The sequence below is a fragment of the Lontra canadensis genome, unplaced genomic scaffold (assembly GCF_010015895.1).
Source record: "Lontra canadensis isolate GAN:19392208 unplaced genomic scaffold, GSC_riverotter_1.0 scaffold103, whole genome shotgun sequence".
NCBI lineage: Eukaryota > Metazoa > Chordata > Mammalia > Carnivora > Mustelidae > Lontra > Lontra canadensis.
Window position 1 is genome coordinate 2,620,746 of NW_022631097.1, and position 13,453 is coordinate 2,634,198.

Genomic DNA, 13,453 nt, shown 5'->3' on the forward strand with positions numbered 1-13,453 from the left:
TGTAGTGTAATCGGTTCAAATGGAATAGTATATGTGAAGTTCTTTGCATGTATTGAGTGATAAATATTATCGGTTTTGTTATTAATACCCAATCTATATTCTAAAAGTAGAGAAATGGAAGAGAAAAAAAAGTTAAAATGGGTTATGCTGGAGTGACAAAAAGGAAAGTGGAAAGAAACAGGACTGGAGAGGCAAACAAGGAGGGGAAAGGTCATATTAGGAACTTGGCCTGCTTCACTGGCTATGAGAATGAACTTGGAGTGGAAGGTAGTGCATTTTTGAATCAGCAATGTGATCCAACATTAGAACAATTATAAGTGAAGAAAGTCCCAGGACTTTATCAGCTATGTTTTAAGCTGGAGAAACAAGGAGAGGCAGAAAGGTAAAAGGAACAGGAAAAATGCTGAACACTGCTAAGGAAACACAAGAAGTATGCTGAAAGAGAAGGAAAGGATTTGATTCGATTATATTTTCAGAGATGTGTTAATTCATGCACCTGGATTGTGTGGAGGAAAGTGGTCCCTGATCACATTTTCTGCAGTTCCCTTCAAGATCTTTGCATTAGGCACTGCATGTCCATTCCTTACAAAGAAGAAGAGGTAATGCCTTTAAAAAGTTAAACTGTTCTTATGTTTTTGTAAATAAACACTATATTCATGTGGTTCGAAATGGTAAGAAAGTGTATATAGTGAAAATACTCCCTCCTATCCATTGTCCTCTATACAATTCCTTTTCTTGAAGACATTCGAAGCTACTGTCCTTGTTTCTTGTATGTATTTCCAGAGATATTACTTACATTTATAAATACGAAAGTTTTCCCTTTAGGACATGAGTGATACCATAACATATAAACTGTTCTGGATTGTATTTTTTCTGCTTAACAATATCCTTTGAGATTAGTCCTTAGGAGTATACAAACAGCTTCCTAACTTACGAAGCTGCTTAAGATTCTATTTGGTGAATTTATTTAAATTCATGTAACCATGAGGGTTGCTAGAGTGGAGGATGGTGGGAGGATTGGGGTGCTGTGTGATGGACATGGGAGAAGGACCTGTGTACCCCTGAAACAAATAATTCATTATATGTTAATAAAATAAAGATAAATAAAAATAAAAAAAACATGAGGGAAAAAAATTTACGTCACCAGTCGTTCTTGATGGACACATGGGCTGTTTCTACTCTTTTGGCTCTACAAAGAGTGCTACAGTAAGGAATCTTCTGCACACATGATTTTGTACATGGGTACATAGATAGTGAAGAAAAATTTCCAGAAGGGAGATGGCTGAATCAAAGGATCTGTGTATTTGTGATTTATAAGTAGGTATTACCAAAAGTGCCCTTCTTAAAGGCTGTGTCAGTTTCATCTCCACAGTAATGTATGAGAGCATCTGAATTCTCCAAACTCTAACAGTGTTTTATATTATTTTTTAAAATTTGTCAAATTCATAGGTAGGAAATGGTATATCTGCAGTTTTTTGCATTTCTTTTATTACAAATGGAGTTGAGCATATTTATTAATATTTAAAAACCATTCATATTTTCTGTAAACTATTTTATTCTATTGTTAGTATTTTTGTTTTTTTCCCCCAGCACTTTAAATATCTTATTCCACTTTCTTCTTGCTTGCATGATTTCTGAAGAGAAGTCCAATGTAGTTCTTACCCTTGTTCCTCTACAAGAGAGATTTCCTTCCCCTCTGTAGCCTTTTCCAAGATTTTCTCTTTGTCTTTGTTTACATTGCAGAGATGGAATATGTATTGAATATGAGATACACTGTAGATTTTTTGTATTTACCCTACTTGGTATTCTCTGACCTTCCCAGATCTGTGGCTTAGAGTCTGTCATTAATTTTGGAAAATTCTTCAATGTTATCAAGTATTTCTTCTGTTTTTTTTTTTCCTCTCTTTTCTTCTCCTTCTCTTATTCCCATAATGTATATGCTACTTTTATAATTTTCTCATAGTTCTTGGATATTCTGTCCCATTTTTTTCTTTCTTTTATTTATCTTTGCACTTTAATTTGAGAAATTTCTATTGACATATGTTCCAAGCTCACTGGTTCTTTCCTTGGCTATATTCCATCCACTGATGACCCATCAAAGGCCTTCTTCATTTCTTTTGCTGTGTTTTGGATTTATCATATTTCCTTTAGATTCTTTCCTTTAGTCTTCTTCTCTCTGCTTACATTACCTATCTGTTCTTGCATGTTATCCTCTTTGTTCACTAGAGCCCTTAACTTATTAATCATAGTTATTTCAAATTCCTGGTGTGAAAAAACCTATGGTATGTCATATAATTTTTTGTTGAAAGCTGGATATGGTGTACCCAGTAAAATTTACTTAGGTAGACAAGCCTTTAGAGGAGATTTTATATTTATCTGGTGTGGAGTTAGGGTGTTGTTATTGTTTGCAGTAGCTCTGGGTCAGGGGCTAAAATTTCTTTTGGTGTCCCTGTTTTTGTTTCCCTTGTTGTCTTCGGGTTTCCCTAGAGATTTCTAAAATAGGGTCTGAGTCTTGCAGTTCTTTTAGCTCTAATCCCTCTTATTATACAGGAGCCTTTTGGATGTCCTGGTAAGATGTAGGGATGGGGGAAGTGTTCTATACTCCAATGACTAGGTCCCTGTCTTTTAGAAAGCACCAGCTGGGTATTTCCTTTTCCCCACAGTGAAGTCTGGAGGGGGTTGGAGTGGATATTTCCCTTCGTCAAGTTTTGTTAGGTGCTGGCAAAATATCTTCCTTTGAGAGTAGGCTTTGTTAAGGAGAACAGAGAACTCCAGACATATTTTAAAATGGCTATTTTTTTCCCTTCCCCTGAAAGAAGCAGGAAGGAATTTTTTTCAGATCTGTGAGAATGTAGTAGAACTCCTGGAGGTACAACTCAGGAAAGCATAGGGGCCCTTCTAACACTAGGCCTTTTCTGAATTTTTAACTCTCATACTTGTCCAAACTGACTCCCCAGGAATTAATTCATGAACTATAGTTTAGTGTTCCTACTGATACTGGTTCCAGATATGGGCTTCTGCTCCAGTAAGGGGTGATTCTCTATCTCTATCTGTCTCTTCGGTTTTCACAGCAGCAGCTTGTCCTATGACCTGAATTCTTTGAGGGATCTAAGAATAGTTGTTAGTCTTAGTTTGTCTAACTTTCTTCTTGTTGTGTGGAGTGACTTCCAAGTTTTTACATGTCAGACTGGAAAACAGAAATCATAGTTTTCTTATTGATTTATATGAGCTCTTTATATATTATGGAAATGAGTTATTTATCTTGATACGAGATGCACACTTTTTCCATTTTGTCATTTATCTTCTGAATTTGTGTTTTCCCTCCATGCAATTAAACAAGTGTTTTGTTTTGTATGTGGTAGAATTTGTCATTATTCCCTTTTAGGCATTTGGGTTCTGTGATACAATTAGTAAGAACTTCACTACTGAGATTATAAAGGATTTCTTCCTTGTTTCTTTTAGTACTTAATTTTTTAAATATTGAAATATTTGCTTCATTTAGGTTTTATCCTCATGTAAAGTATGAGGAACAGATACCACTTATTTTTTTCCCAGTTGTCTATTCAGTTGTTGCAAAACCATTCACTTAGTAGTTCACTCCCTGACCACTGTCCCCCAACCCCCCATCCTCCCACCCATGATTGCTTATCATGTATTAAATTATACTATGAATTTAGGTCTATTTCTGTGATTTCTAGTCTATGTTATTGCTTTATCTCCTTATTCATATGCTAATTTGAATAATTCATATGAAAACACTTCTTTGAGTATTATAGCTTAAAAATATTTAAAAATATTATGTGGCTAGTTACTCTCCAATTTTTCTTGTCAATTTCAAACATTTATCTGTCAACTTAAATTTAATTTTCTATATTAACTTTAGCATCAGGTTTAAGTATTCGGATTAATTTAGGAATGATTACATATTTAGGAAATCGAGGTTTTTTTTTTTAAAATCTAAGAGCACTGTATGCCTTTGTTTGTTCAAGTCTACTTTTGTGTCCCTAGAGAACTTTAAATGTATTTCTTCATCTAGATCTTGCCCATTTTTGTTAATTATATTCCTAGGAATTTATTTTTCTTTCCCTCACCCCTATTGTAACTAAGGTCTTTAGTCTTTCATTATGTCTTTTAACTGGTTATTCATATATGTATATAAGCTATTTGCTTCTATATATTTATTTTATGGAAACATGTCATTTATAAAAATTTAAAAGTATTGTCTATTATAATAGAAGGCAGTGTGCATAATGGAGGTCTGAAGTATGTGAATTTGATTCCATCATTTATTGACACTGTAGCAAAAAGCATGCTACTCTCTCTCTCTCTCTCTCTCTCTCTCTATATATATATATATATATATATATACATATTTTTTTTTAGAGCGGGAGGGAGAAAGAGAGAGCGAGTGAGTGTGAGTGTGGTGGGGAAGGGCAGAGGGAGAGGGAAAGAGAGAATCTCAAGCAGCCCCCACTCTCAGCATGGAACCGGACTTGGGCTTTAGTCTCATGACCCTGAGATCATGACAGGAGCTGAAATCAAGAGTTGGACACTTAACCAACTGAGCCACCCAGGTGCCCCTTATTTAATCTTTATAAGTCAGTTTTCTCATGTGTAAAATGGGATAATAATAGTACCAATTTCATAAGGCAGTTTTGAAAATTAAAAAGATAAGGCACAAAAGCACTTAGTAGATTGTCTGGAACATAGCAAAGGAGTCAATACATGTTGACTACGATAGTTCTGTCCTCTTACCAGAATTCTTGACCATTGAAGCTTAGATGTAGTCCATGGGATCAGACTAGGAGCAGACTTCAACCTTCCCAAACACTCCTCTTCACTCCACACTCACCACAGTTCCCAAACCAAAGGGCTGTAGAGTGAGGTGAGGAGAATGGGGGAAATGGAGATGGAAGGGTGGAGGCCCAGTTATACCTTTATTGTTGTAGGAAAGGAATGAAAGTATTCCTTGGTGATGCATTTGGGGGGTCCAAAGAAATCAAAGGAGACACATGTTAATGAACAAAGCAGTAGAAGTAGACAGAGAGAACTTTTGTCCAGTGGTCACCTTAAATTTGTAGGTACTTCATAGCTTACCGGCCATTTTTACATACATGTATCATGAACCCATATTTACAGCCACTCACCCGGGGCCTGTGAAGGGGTATTGGTAATCATAGGGAGCAGACTGTGGTGATGTGGGGAGGGTTAGAGAAGCTGGTTTGGGATTGCTGACCCCTATTCTAGAGCTCATTCCTCTTCATATCTCTCTTCATTTACCTCATAATGATGCCTATTTGGGTCTAAGCACTAAATTATCAGCAGAAAAGACAGATGACAAACTGGAAGAGGAGAAAACCAGAGGGATTAAAATATTTTAAGGAGAGAGACTGAGAGAGCATCAGGATTGAAATGAGTATTAGTGTTTGCTGAATATCTCATGGGCAGAATTCTAGGGGGAACTATGTTAGGATCAGCTTAATAATAGCTACTATGTCTAAAGTGGCTATTGTGTGCTGCCTGTTTTATGTGCATTTTTCCTTTTATTCCTAACAACAATCTTCCAAGGCAGGTGTTATTAAGCCAATTACACCACGTGTCTAGAAAGCAAGGCCTCATTCCTCTTGGAGCTTAACATCTATGTACTAATTGGAGACGACTTGTAAAACATACATACAGGCGTGGACATAGGAGCTCACGATCATGGCAGATCAGGAAGGGAATCTTGAGGAAATCAGCCAGACAGAGCCAGTGGAGAGAGTTCTGGAGAAAACGGGATGTGATCAATGAAAGGAGGGACATTGTTTGCATTTCTGTAATAGGAAAACAGGACCAAACAGAAGAAGGGAGAAACCTGCGGGGCAAGTTCAGGGGGCAAGGAAGCAGCAAAAGCTTCCTGCAGGTAGAGTTAGGGATGCGGATGAAATGTGGATGAAATTCACTGCAGTAGAAAAGAGATGCTTGAGTAGGCAGGCTGCTTCTAACTGGGAAAGTGCGGTATCAGCTACTTAACCCGCTCTCCCACTGCTGCATCCTTTTTAAAGTGACAGTCACGAGGCTGCGGGATTCGGAAGCGGAAATGGTCTTTGCTCATTGGCTCACAATCTAAATTCAGACCGAAAGAATGTGGTTGGAGACAGCTGGTGGAAATTGTCCCAGTCCTGTCTTCAGTGGAAATGTCCACGTGCTGCTCGTGTCTTCCCTTATCTAGCGTCTCCCTTTCTCCATCCCTCCCGGTCCGCCTGTTTCTCGTTATCAGGTTTTATAAAAAAGTAATCCACCCGGCACTCTGTACCGGAGTGGTCCAGGGACACCCAGGCTTAACCCAGCGCTACTGGCTGCCTCCGTGATTAATGCCAGCTACTCGGGTGGTTTATGAGAAGTGACACTTCCTCCCGGGCTTCTTGTATCTGCCACTCAGCAGTTAACGTTAAAGCCCACCGTCGATGTGACTGCTGTAAATACCACAGGGCAGGGCTCTGGTGCTTCATAAACACGTAAGCACGACGCACGGAGTCAGCCCGCGGACACCCAATGACCTGGGACTGCGGCAAAGGGGTGTGGGAATGGCAAGAAGGGAGGACCACCTCGCCCCTCTCCTTCCTCTTTGCTGGGGTCCAAGCACGCCTTCCGCCCCGGGGGCAGGGGAAGGTTGTCGCTCCAGGTCGCCGGCACGTCCTGCGCCCGAGATATCTGCAAATTCATGACTCCCTTTCGTCTTCGGGAGAAACCCTTTCTTCCCTTGTGGGGCCAACCCCTGTTCTTCACCTCCAGCCTTTAGCCGACTACTGAGGCTCTCCCTCTCCCACTACCCCAAAAGGCTGGTTCCCTTTCCCACCACAGGGCTCCTGTCTCTGCTTCCACTTTGCTTCCCACTCGCATGTCCTGCAGTCTGGAGATGTGCTCAAGTCTCGGCAACTTTCACCATTTTGACCCGAGAGTCGGGCCATTTCTAAGACAATGTGAACAAAGAGAAGCCAGGAAGAAAGGGGCCCGCGGGCGGGCTGCGGGGCTAATGTGTGCGCTCCTGGGTGTTGGGCACCCGGGGCGATGAGGGCGCCGCTCAGGGGATCCCGGCGCCTGCGGGCTGTCCCGGACACAGAGCGCACAGCCTCCGGGATTTTGCGCCAGCCTGGCCCGGTGGGGCGCCTGGAGGCTCGGGGTGGAGGATTTCTTTGTCCCGGCCTGTGGCTGGGCGCGAAGGCAGCCGGCCGCGAGGAGAAAGCCGAGCCTGGTCTTCGGAGCTCAGGCTTCCACTTGCGGCCCGGCGAGGCAGAGCAGGAAGGAGAGGCGGCGGGCCCCAGGGCGCCCCCCCCACCCACACGCCCTGCGCCCACTCTCCCGCTCTGCGATTGGCTTCAGACCATGGTGGGGGAGACACTGGAACTCCTCTTTCGCTTCCCCAACAGCGAAACAGGCTGAAACAGCGAGGAGTGGCACAGCTCTCCCTAATTAGCGTGGTTGGGGGAAAGAGAGAGCCCACTGGCGCACTCTTCTCCACCCCGACTCTCCAAAGATGCGCGCGCTAGTCGAACTCGGGGACAGTGGCGGTTCTCTGGCGCCCCCCCTGCCGACTGCACCGCGGCGGCCGGGACCCAGGCGGCGGGGCTGGACCTAAGCATAGCACCAACGGATGCCATCAGGAAGCCCGGAACAAAACGGTGGCCACATCTGCCTCTGGGTTTGCGTGCGTGCGTGCGCGCGTGAGTGTGTGTGTGTCCTGTGTGTGTGTGTGTGTGTGTGTGTGTGTGAGAGAGAGAGAGAGAAAGAGAGAGATGCAGAGAAAGAGAGATGCAGACACACACACACAGGACACACACACACGCACACACGCTGGTTCACATCCATCCGGCTTACCTGCAGTACAGTTTGCGCTTCTGTGTGTGTCTGGCAGAAGAATGAAAGAGAAACTGCCGTATCCATTCAAGCTCACTGAATCAAGCCCACTTCCCTCCAACTCTTTCAACTAAGTTTTATTTTATAATGCACTTCAAATTACAGAGTCCTTGTGAAAACTAGTTTGCCAATTGTAGTCTGAACCTCCATCAATGTATCGAGCAAGATTTTAGGTTACCAGATTCAGTTCCGCGGGACACTCAGGGCTTCTGCCTCCTGCCTCTCTCCATGCATCTTTCTTTGTAAAGCAAGTGTATCGCGGCTGTCCCCCAGAAGTCTCGTGCTCTGGCACGCTGCGCCGGGCCTGCGGCAGAGCCGCGCGCTCGGTGAGGCGGGCGCTAGGACCGCGGGGAGCCCGGGCGTCCGCGGCGCTACCTTAAACCCAACCCAATGCCGCTGCCTGCGCCACTCTGCGCGCCGGCGGGGGCTGCGCAGGAGGAGCGCTCCGCCCGGCTACAACGCTCCGCGAGCCGGCGCGGCAACACCTGTTCGCGGCAGCCAGGGCGGCACGCGAGCTCGCGGTCGTGGCTCTCCTCGCTCGCCGCTCGCCACTCGTTCTAAGCCAATGGACATCTGCCGAGACTCTGGAGAATTCTGGATACTAGCTTTGGACGCCTAAAGTTTTTTCTTCTTTTTGTTTTTTTAAAATAATTATTATTTTTGGAGGGGGGACCAGAAGGGGAGATTTTGTCGCCGCCGCCAACGTGAGATTTTTTTTTTTTTTCCCCCTTGAAGGATTCGTGCTGATGTCTGCAGAGTCGGTTAGAGTAAAAACAGCGCATGCCTTCCTGGAGTCGGGATCCGTAAATTCTGACGTAGCCCGTGCATCTTAAAAATCCCTATAATAACGCCTAGGCATTTAAGTTGCTATGGTCATTCTGATCTCAAACCAAATGGAGAAACTACGGATTTTTTTTCCTTATTACGGTCGGATGGGATGAAGACCTTCCTGCCTGCTAAGAGCTGGGGATCTATCTATAGAGATACATAGATATGTTTATCAATATGTCAGTGTGTGAGTATAAAGTGGTGGTTTCTTAGACTATCAGTGCTTTGACCTTGAACCTGTGCCAGTGAAACAGCAGATTACTTTTATTTATGCATTTAATGGATTGAAGAAAAGAACCCCCCCTTTTTTCTCTCTCTCTCTCTGCAACTGCAGTAAGGGAGGGGAGTTGGATATACCTCGCCTAATATCTTCTGGGTTGATACCGTCATTATTGTTTATTCCTGTGCTCCAAAAGCCGAGTCCTCTGATGGCTCCCTTAGGTGAAGTTGGGAACTATTTCGGTGTGCAGGACGCGGTACCGTTTGGGAATGTGCCGGTGTTGCCGGTGGACAGTCCGGTTTTGTTAAGTGACCACCTGGGTCAGTCCGAAGCAGGGGGGCTTCCCAGGGGACCCGCAGTCACGGACTTGGATCATTTAAAGGGGATTCTCAGGCGGAGGCAGCTATACTGCAGGACTGGATTTCACTTAGAAATCTTCCCCAATGGTACTATCCAGGGAACCAGGAAAGACCACAGCCGATTTGGTAGGTATACCATTAACCCTTTAGTGTCCGTGCGATGACATGTTCGGGTCATAACTACCAAGAAGGTGGTGGCCGGGCGGGGGATGCGGGAAGGGGACTTGTCACTCTGTCTCTGTCTTGCTAGCTTAAAAAAAAAAAAAAAAAAGAAAGAAAGAAAAGAAAAGAAAAAAAGAAAGAAAGGAAAAAAGAAAAAAAAAAGGAAAGAAAAAGAAAAGATAAAAAAAAGAAAGAAAAAAGAAAAAGCCTCGGTAATTGCAGATCTGCCGCTGGCACTGATGCAAGTCTACATTGAAAGCCCCCCCCGCGACTTTTTTGAAAAGAGGGCATGATTTATAAATATAACAAAAGTCTCTAGTTCTTTTGCATCAGATACTCGGGAAGATCGGGTTTAGGAAGTTTCTTTTGAATGGACTGATTCCACGAGTTTAAAGCTTTAATCATTAACTACCGAGAACTTGAAAATGCATTTTGCTGAAAGCAGTGGTTTACATCTTGTGCCCCAATGAAGTTTTTGCTCCTACTCTTTTTCTTCTAATAAGTATACTGCCTGAATTGTAAATTAAGCGTATTGTTTATTCCCACCGCGAGGGTCTGAAAATCCCGTAGGCGAAGGTGGCTGACTGATTGTTCTGTTGGGAGGACTAAAGTAAAATTTTAGACTCCTAGAGCAGCAGAGGCAGAGGCGCTGGGGGAAAATGACTTAGGAAAGGGCAGAACGCTCACCAGGGACGTTTGTCCTTGCAGCTATCAAGTTATTACCGATGCTCCATATTTCTATATTGTGCAGCCCTGTGTGGGTTTCCTGGGTGGCTCTTTGGTGTGAGTGTGCGCGCGCGTGCAAAAGCTGTGAGCTAATTTTAAAGGGCATTCCGAGGATTTCATTTCCCAAGGAGGGTACTTGTGACTCAGCATTGAGGACTGCAGACCCGAGTGCTGGTGACTCTGCTCACTTTAGTGCCTGCACACACGTGCCTGCGGGGGCCATCCTGAGCCCAGCAGCACAGTGTCAGCGAGCACAATACCGATCGAGGGACTTTCGGGGGTTTTCCTTACTTACCAAAAGGAAAGCGCCAGTTGGACAACCAGACTGTTGGAAGGAGTTAACTTCTCAGTGAACCCACCTGACAACACTTAAACTAGGTCGTAAAAAACAAAGTCCTGTGGTGATTTTTCTTCCTCATGCTTTAATGCCAGATGTTGAACACAGCCTAAACTATCTGTTTAGGCTCGTGGGGCTGTATATGATGCCAGAAGGTGAGGAAGATTCAGGCCTGGAATGGGGATGGTCCCAGATACACGAGGCCCAGGATTTTCTTCCTTTGCTTACCACGAGCCCAAGCCCCAGGCTGAACCCACTAGTGTAAATTTCTGGCAGTCTCCGCTCTGCTAAAAAAAAAAAAAAGAAAAGAAAAGGCAAAGCTGTCAATTTGCTTTGCAATTATTGAGTTGAAATATAACGGCACTCCCCACCTCCCCGAAATAAACTCAGCTCTGGTTGTTGCAAAGCGAGGACTAAACTTTACTAGAAGTGCTGTTCTATCTGGCCGCTTTAAGGGCTGCTACAGTGCCTAGCGTTCAGTATCCGAACAACAGGCAGTGGGCGGCCGTGGGTGGGACAGCCGATTGTGCACGGGGCCGCAGCGGGCACCCGCTGGACGTCTGCACCGCTCAGGCACGTATGGTTAGTGGCGTGGGCTGGCGGCCTAGGTGCGCCTGGCGGCGGGAGCCCCAGTCCTCCCGCGCTCCCAGCCGGCAGGTGCGGAGTCGGCAGCCCGGGCCCCCGGGCGCACTGGGCGGCCGCCGGGCCAGCTCCGCGCGGTCCTAAACACGCTCTGTTTCCGTCCCCCTTTCTAACCGGCTGGAGTGCGCCCTTTGGTGCTGCAGGGACTCCTTGTGTCCGGGGGCGACGGGCTGGGGCTGACACACTTCTCGCCGTGTTTAGGGAATGAGATTTTTTTTTGCCCAAGTTTAGTTCCTTCGCTTCCTCTTTGTGTGTGAGTGTGGGTCCGGCGGGGCTGACAGCCGCCGCCCCGGGCAGCGCGGTTGTTTGTGGTGTGGGAACCGCCGGAGGCGCGCACAGCGGCGGGAGAGTTGGTGGCGGGGATGGAGGACAGGCTGGAGGTCGTACCCCTGACCTCCCCAGTGCTATCTCGGACCCATTTCCCTCTTCTGAAGCACGCAGCCAGGTCTCGGAGAGTCGATGGCTCCGCTGTGCCCGGGAGGTGGGTCGGGGGGCCCCCGCCGACAAGGCCGGAGCCACAGGGGAAGGGGTGGGGGTTGGGGGGGACAAAGGGCCGCGGAGGCGGGCGGAGGGGGCGGTGAGCTATTGTTAACGGCGTTCGGGGAGCAGAGCTCGCGGCCCGTGGGCCTGCGTTTCAGCGCCCGGGCTTGGGCCCCGGCCTCTGGGCCAGGGGGTGTGGAGGAGGGAGCGTAGCGGGGTAGACCGCTACAAGGCCGGGGCAGCTTCATTGTGGTGCATTTAGTCGAGCCCTGCCTTGGAGAGAGCGCCTCCGAACCCCGGCGCAGCCCGACTGGGCCCCGGCGTGGAGAGATTATGGGATGTTCCAGTTGGGGTTCCTACACGTCCCCCGCCCCCTACGGGCTTTTTTTCCTCTTTCTTTCTTTCTTTCTTTTTTTTTTTTTTTTTTTTTTTTAAATGCAGTCACCTTTAGGGTAAGATGTTTGCTGAATGCAGTCATTAGAAATCCAGTAAGTGCCACTGGGGAGAGTGAGGATTCAAGGCTGGTATTATGGGAACCACGAGGATGGAGAGAACCCAAGAGGCGAGTTCTGGGGTCAGCGGACAAGGACTGCTGGTCAGCAGCTGAATAGAGATCATAAAACAAAAACTAGACGTCGTCACCCCCTACCCCACCCCCAATCCTGGAGGTTGGAGAAAGGTGTCGCCAAGGAAGTGACATGTCTACTCCTTAGACTCGCTAGGCACTGCTGGCTGGGTTGGTAGGGGCAGTGCGTGTGGGAGGGGAGGAGAGCCCTGGCCCGGGTTGGGGGAAGGGTCAACGAACAGGCGAGCTCGGGGGTCGTCCGGGAACTGGCTGCGGGGGGAAGGGCGCTCCTGGTGCTCCGCTGTGCCACTCACCCTCGTTTGGATGGAGCTGAGTGGGTGGCTGTGCGCAGTGGGGGTGGGGAAGGAGGGTGAGGCAGGAGGGTTATTTAAGTCTTTCATCCGGTTGCAGAGAGAAGCGGCCCCCGGGGTGACAGCAGTGCCGCGGTCTCCCGCTGCTACCGCTGCGGCAGGTCCCAATATTAGCAACCTCTGCAGCGAGGTGCGAGTGCTGGGAGCCTCCTACCCCTGCTTTCTTAGCCCCGCCCGGAAGGAGGGCTGGGCTCGTCGGCGCTAGGACCCGGCGGGGAGTGCGAGGGGAGGGCCGGGAAGCCAGCGGGCTTCGGGTGGGGGCCGTGGGGCTGCGGCAGCTCGCCACACCTGGCGCTCCAGCTAGCTCCCTGCAGCCTTTCCTTCTGCCCTCCTCCCTCCCTTATCTGCAGCCTCCCTCTCTTCATCCCGGCTCCCTTCAGGGGACTTTGTTTTCACCTTTTTCTCTTAGATTCTCTAGAAAAGAGTAGCTGTAGGTAGGGAATGGGGGTAGGTTTACACCTTGATTAAAATAGAAGGTGCATTTCTACGTGCAGTGACCCGGCAGAAGGAAACGTGCTGGAAAATGATTTTTGCCACCCCCATGCAGCCGCAGGTGACTGCAGCTGCTGGCAAGCTTGACGGTGACACAGCAGCGGCAGTGCAGAGGACATGGGGGCGGGGGAAATATTACTGTTGTCCCAGCAGGAGCTGCGGCAGTGACAACTTAGGTGGGACCTTGAGAGAGCCCTTTGTTTTTTCCTTTGGGGGTGGTGGTGTGGCGATAAGGTTGAGCATGGAGAAAAGGAACGAGGAATTGTATGTCTGTAATAGTCTGGGGGAGTGAGAGGTTTCATTTCATATATATATATATATATATATATATATATATATATATATAATTTTTTTCTCTTTAAAGAGAAACTTGTT

General features: G+C 46.8%; 1 protein-coding gene across 1 annotated transcript in view; it reads left to right on the top strand.

The window, feature by feature from the left end:
- Nucleotides 1-8,322: 8,322 nt before the first annotated feature.
- The window catches only part of FGF9 (fibroblast growth factor 9), a 31,969-nt gene continuing 26,838 nt past the window's right edge, over nt 8,323-13,453 (top strand). The window contains exon 1 of the mRNA XM_032838224.1: nt 8,323-9,429. Within this exon, the coding sequence (XP_032694115.1) occupies nt 9,153-9,429 (277 nt within the window). The 5' untranslated portion in view covers nt 8,323-9,152. The remainder of the gene's footprint in view (nt 9,430-13,453) is intronic.